At 41.2% G+C, this 6,000-nt stretch overlaps 2 protein-coding genes across 2 annotated transcripts in view; both read right to left on the reverse strand.

Moving 5' to 3' along the window:
- Positions 1-6,000, reverse strand: part of SYTL5 (synaptotagmin-like 5) — a 207,769-nt gene that overhangs the window by 128,746 nt on the left and 73,023 nt on the right. The window lies entirely within an intron of this gene.
- Positions 1,416-1,760, reverse strand: HYPM (huntingtin interacting protein M). The gene has a single exon (XM_012642081.1). The coding sequence runs from the start codon at positions 1,743-1,745 to the stop codon at positions 1,416-1,418; it is 330 nt and encodes a 109-aa protein (XP_012497535.1). The 5' UTR covers positions 1,746-1,760.

Below are 6,000 nucleotides of genomic sequence, written 5' to 3' on the forward strand. Positions count from 1 at the left end.
GCTCCCCTGTGCCACACGCAGTGAGAAGCAGCAGTGTGCAGGCACAGGGGGCTTAATCTTTGGGGAAGCCAAAGATAGAGGGACTCTTATTACCCTCATTTTTCACATGAGGAAACCTGTTCAGAGGGAGTAAATCAAGGTCCAAGATCACATGGCCAAAAAGAGGTGAACTGGGATCTGGAACCACAACCCTGGATTCCATCACTAATGTTGGCTGGGCAGCTGCTGACCAGCCCCCTCTGAAAAGGCAGCGGACTGCATAGCATGGCCCTCGAGAATCCTACAAACAGTGAAAACCTCAAATGTGGGCACTCACAGGCAAGGGGACAGATTGCCGCAACACTTGATGTGACACCTTTTGTAAAATAGTATAGAGCATAAAGAGTATTGGAGTATCATATGCGCTTTTCAGTCCATCACTCAGGACAGAATTACACAGGTTATTCTTATCCCTCTCAGAGTATGCATTTGGCCACTGATAACTCTTTGTTGTTGTATCAAATACATGATCATTAAGATAAATAAGTGTTTAATCTGAAAATGATCTTGATAATTGTGTTTTAAGTGAAATATATTTATAAGAAATCCCATGATTTAATAATTAATAACCATTAAGAGTTTCTTGAATTGCCTGTCTTAGGCCAGGTTTTATATATTATTATGATTGAATTTACCAGTGTTCACAAGATAGGTCAGACAGATATAGTCACAGGATTGGTTACTATACCTTATCTCTAGGCTTCCTTTGAAATGAATTAGGGTATAAATAAATAAGAAACGATATCAACCTAATGATAACCCCTTTTTTTTGTATTTTTCCTTATGGTTTCCCATCACTCCTAAATCCCCATGTAAGAGCCCATGTCCCATTAAGTTCATGCCAGCCAGTGTGCCCCCTCCTTCCCAACCTTTGTTGCCACCTCCCTCACCTCCCCTGCCATGAATAAAGCTGCCTGCACCTCAGTCAGGGTTTTCAGCCCCACCGCAGTTCCTAGCTTCCTGCTGGAATTCAACAGGCCTAGGAGGCCCCAGCCAAGTCCCTGTCCTCCCAAGGACTTCCGTGCTTAGAGGCAATGAGGACATCTCTCCCTCTCTCCCTCAGGCAGCTACTGCCACCAGGGCTGCTGCCCACACCTGACACCACTGGAAACTGCTCCTCTGAAATCATTGATTCAAACACCCCCCACTGACCACGCCATCGACCCCCCAGCTCTCTATGGGATAGCCCCCCCTGGATGTCTCACAGACCCCTCCTACCCAAAATGACAGAAACCGAGAGGAGTGTCAGGAGCATTCTCAAGGATTTACATCCTTTATTAGCATTTACTGATGACAGCAGTGGGGCATCCTCAGCTAAGATGTTTGGGCTCTAGCTGATGCTATCAGGATTCCCGCCAGGTTCTGGACCCCAGTCTTCAGCCGATCTTCCTGGCCCCGGGCATCTCATCCTTCAGGGCGCAGTGAGCCTCACGGTTATCCACTTCTCTCTCCCCCTCTTGCGAGTTGCTGTTCATCGTGCCATTCCTGGCCTCAGAGCCCACCATTTCGAGGATGTAGTCGACAAAGCAGTCGAGCACAGCAAGCAGGAAATCTGTTCTGGTGGAAGTCACGCGTTGCTCATATTGTTCCCCCTGCAGAAGGCGGTCCACGAAGCTCAAAGGCAACTGTAGCTCATTTCCGGAAGAAGTGTTTTGAGTCTGATTGCTAAGTCCATCAGAGTTCTCAGGGCTCCTTTTGTCTGCCATGGTGTTTGCTGGATTTGGCTCTGATCAGCTCTACTTGATTTTACAGCTGGACTAGGTCTCTGAAGAAGACACAGGTGCTCTGTGTTGCCATAGTATCCCTGTGCACCTGCGCCTCATTGGTCAGGGAGCTGCCTTTGTGACATCCCAGGCTTTATGATGTCATCAGTGTCCACTGGGCCCTGACCAGGCCTCGGCCTAGAAATGGCCGACAGGGACCTGGTTACCCTAATAACTGGGCCCTGCTTTTGACAGAACAGTATCTTTCTATCTGACTTTAACATTGTAGAAATAAATGTGTGCTTCAGTTGAAACTTTGCCCTGTCTTTAGGACACCACTCCAGGTTATCTAATTACAACCTTTCATTGTCTTTGAGGTCTTTTACAACCTTTTGTCAGTTGTAGGTCACTGATAATGATAAACATGTAAAATATATTCCCTAGCTGAGGTTCAATTGTCCTTCCCCTCATGGTGTAATGAAACCAGTTTTGCCTCTATTTACACATTCATTTAATATTCCTAATGAATAGTCCCATGTCTACGCTTTGGATTCTCTTTTAAACCAGTTATTAATACAATATCTGTCTCTTTTAACATGTTAATTTCTTGTCTTTATGAGTGTCATGGTTTTATCCTGTTTGAAAAATATGTTTTAATCCTTTTTGTAGTAACAATAAGATGCTCAATGCTCAGCGCATTCACCTGTCAGAGACAGGTAAGCATAGTTGATAGAGAATAGCACCTCATGCTCAATTCAAATCCAGATACATCTTTTTTGGCTCTGCTATGTGAAGCCAAAGCACCAAGAGATGTTGCTTCCTTTTTTCTTTTTTTTTTTTTTGATCAGAGATGCCATTTAATAAACTAATTTTTAAATCTACAACAATTATGAGAACCATCAACATACAAGAAATGTCCAAAAAAATTGTATTACAAAAAGCAAGTGCAGTAGAGGAATATTGATAGATAAAGCTGAGCAAAGGAAGCCACGCCCTAGAATACATGCATAAGAGGGATTTTTTTTATTACAGCATATTATGGGGGTACAAATGTTTAGGTTACGTATATTGCCCTTGCCCCCACTTCCCTCCAGTCAGACCTTAAGTGTGTCCGTCCCCCAGATGGTGCGCATCGCACTCATTATATATGTATATACCCATCCCCTCCTCCCCCCTCCCATCTGCCCGACGGCCGATAAATGTTATTCCTATATGTGCACTTACGTGTTGATCAGTTAATACCAATTTGATGGTGAGTACACGTGGTGCTTATTTTTCCATTCTTGGGATACTTCACTTAGTAGAATGGGTTCCAGCCCTATCCAGGAAAATATAAGAGGTGCTATATCACCATTGTTTCTTGTAGCTGAATAGTACTCCATGGTATACATGTACCACATTTTATTAATCCACTCAAGTATTGATGGACACTTGGGTTGGTTCCACCTCTTTGCAATTGTGAATTGTGCTGCTATAAACATTCGAGTGCAGGTGCCTTTTTTATAGAATGTCCTTTGTTATTTTGGGTAGATGCCCAGTAATGGGATTGCTGGATCAAATGGTAGATCTACTTGCATCTCTTTGAGGTATCTCCATATTGCTTTCCACATAGGTTGCACTAGTTTGCAGTCCCACCAGCAGTGTATGAGTGTTCCTATCTCTCCACATCCACACCAACATTTATCGTTTTGGGGCGTTTTGATAAAGGCCATTCTTACTGGAGATAAATGATATCTAATTGTGGTTTTAATTTGCATTTCCCTGATGGCTAGAGATGTTGAACATTTTTTCATATGTTTGTTGGACATTACTCTGTCTTCTTTTGAAAAGTTTCTGTTCCTGTCCTTTGCCCACTTTTTAATAGGGTTCTTTGATTTTTTCTTGCTGATTTTCCTGAGTTCTAAATAGATTCTAGTTACCAGCCCTTTATCAGATGTGTAGCGTGCGAATATTTTCTCCCATTCTGTAGGTTGTGTGTTTGCTCTTGTGATAGTTTCTTTGGCTGTGCAGAAGAGCAATCAGACTTGAGAGATGGATACAAGTGCATAAAGGCTTCCTTTTTTCTTATTTAATTTTCCTCTCCACTAATTTTGTGTTTCTGCTTTGGTTCATTAATAGCCAATAACTTTCCCATTCCAAAAGAGAGAAAGTGAGAGGAAGAAAAGAGTCTCTAATCCAAGCAATTTCAAAATCCAACTAGACTGTGCTCTCACCAGAAGCAATTTTAATATCTCTATTTCTACTAATAGTCTGTTTAAGATAATCTAAGGTTGTCCTATACTTTTCCTAGAAATATTTCCAGCCTATAGCCATTATCCAATTCCAAAGCCACTTCCACAATTTTAGATATTTGTTATAGCAGCAACCTACTTCCAGGTACCAAAAGCTTAATAGATTCCTACAGCTACTATAATGAATTGCCACAAACTTGGTACCTTAAAACAACACACATTCAGTCTCCCACAGATCTGAAGGGCAGAAGTTCGAAATCTGCTTCATTGGTCTAAAAACAAGGTGTTACAGTATCATGCTCCCTCTGGATGCTCTAGAGGATGGTCCGTTTTCTTGCCTTTTCCAGCTCCTAGAGCTGCATTCCTTGTCTGGTGGCTCCATCCTTTATATTCACAGACAGCAGCATAGAATCTTGCTTCAGTGGTCACATTTCCTTCTTCTGTGTCAAATCCACCTCTGCCTCCCTCTTACATGGACATATGTGATTGCACTCAGGTTCTATCAGACAATACAGAATAATATCCCACATCAAGATCCTTAATCATATTTGTGAATCCTCTTTGTCCATATAAGGTGACATTCATAAGTGCAAGAGGTTAGGATCTAGATATCTTTGGGGGCCTTTATCAGCCTACCACAGGAGTAGTCCCAGAAAATTCTGGCAGGGAAGAGGAATTGAGATAGAGAAGGAAAGGAAGAAAACAAAGTATTCATTATCTAGCAGCTTAATATTACTGAAGAACTTTAGAGACCACTGTAGAAAACACATTTTTTAGAAGCAGATAATGCCCCATCATTTTGGACTGTCATATTATTGGGTAGAGTGGGCTCTGGGGCCTAATAAAATGCCTCACACAAAGAAATACAGGTTCTGACATTTAAAGCCAGGCAAATATGCACTTAAATGGTGTGAGCTATGGGAATATGGGCAGGACACTGACAGTATCTTCTATGCCCAGAAATGTCTGGTATACCCCCCCTAATAAAGTCTTTCCTTTTCTTCTTACCTCCGGCCCACTATTCCATCCTTTATTTAACAAATGTACAATGTGTAGCTACCAGGCATCAAGCACTGAAGTAGATGCTGGATATTCAATGTTAAACAAATAAACGTTATCTCATCCTTATGGAGTATCCACTCTAGTAGGAAAGATAGATGTTAAAAAAAACCCTCAAACAAATACATACTTTAAATTTGTTGTGCATGATCTGAAGCAGAATTTATCAACTTCAGCACAATTGACATTTTGGACTGGATAATTTTTTGTTGTTGGGCAGGAGGGCTGCCTCTGGCATATAATAAGATAGCAGTATCCTTGGCCTCTATCCACTAGATTATAGTAGCATCTTCCAGTTGTGATGCCAAAAAGTAACTCCAGACATTGTCAAATGTCCCTTAGGGGGAAAAATTATCCTCAATTGAGAATCACTTATCTACATTAAAAACAAAAGTACTTTGAACTACAGTGACGGGATGTAATTTAGATGGGGTAATCAAGGAATACCCACTGAGGAAATGACAATGAACCTTAGAACTGGCACAAGAATAGGAAATGAAAACTCTTATAGATGTCAGCCTAGGCAAGTAAAAAGAATTTATGAAGAAGATCCCAAAGGCAATCACAGCAACAACAAAAATAAATAAATGGGTCCTGATCAAATTAAAAAACTTCTGCACAGCCAAGGATGCAATCAATAGAGCAAATAGACAACCTACAGAATGGGAGAAAATATTTGCATGCTATACATCCAATAAAGGGCTAATGACGAGCATCTACAAAGAACTCAAGCAAATCAGCAAGAAAACATCAAACAACCCCATTAAAAAGTGGGCAAAAGACATGAACAAAAGCTTTTCAAAAGAAGATAAACTAATGGCCAGTAAACATATGAAAAAATGCTCAACGTCATCAGGGAAATGCAAATCAAAACCACAATGAGATATCACCTAACTCCAGTGAGTATGGCTTTTATCAAAAAGTCCCAAACAACAAATGCTGGCATGGATACAGAGAGAAAGGAAAAC

This window comes from Propithecus coquereli, unplaced genomic scaffold (assembly GCF_000956105.1).
Source record: "Propithecus coquereli isolate 6110/MARCELLA unplaced genomic scaffold, Pcoq_1.0 Scaffold173, whole genome shotgun sequence".
NCBI lineage: Eukaryota > Metazoa > Chordata > Mammalia > Primates > Indriidae > Propithecus > Propithecus coquereli.

Excerpts from the sequence above, each read along its gene's own strand:
- HYPM (XM_012642081.1), bottom strand. The coding sequence starts at position 1,745 with ATGGCAGACAAAAGGAGCCCTGAGAACTCTGATGGACTTAGCAATCAG.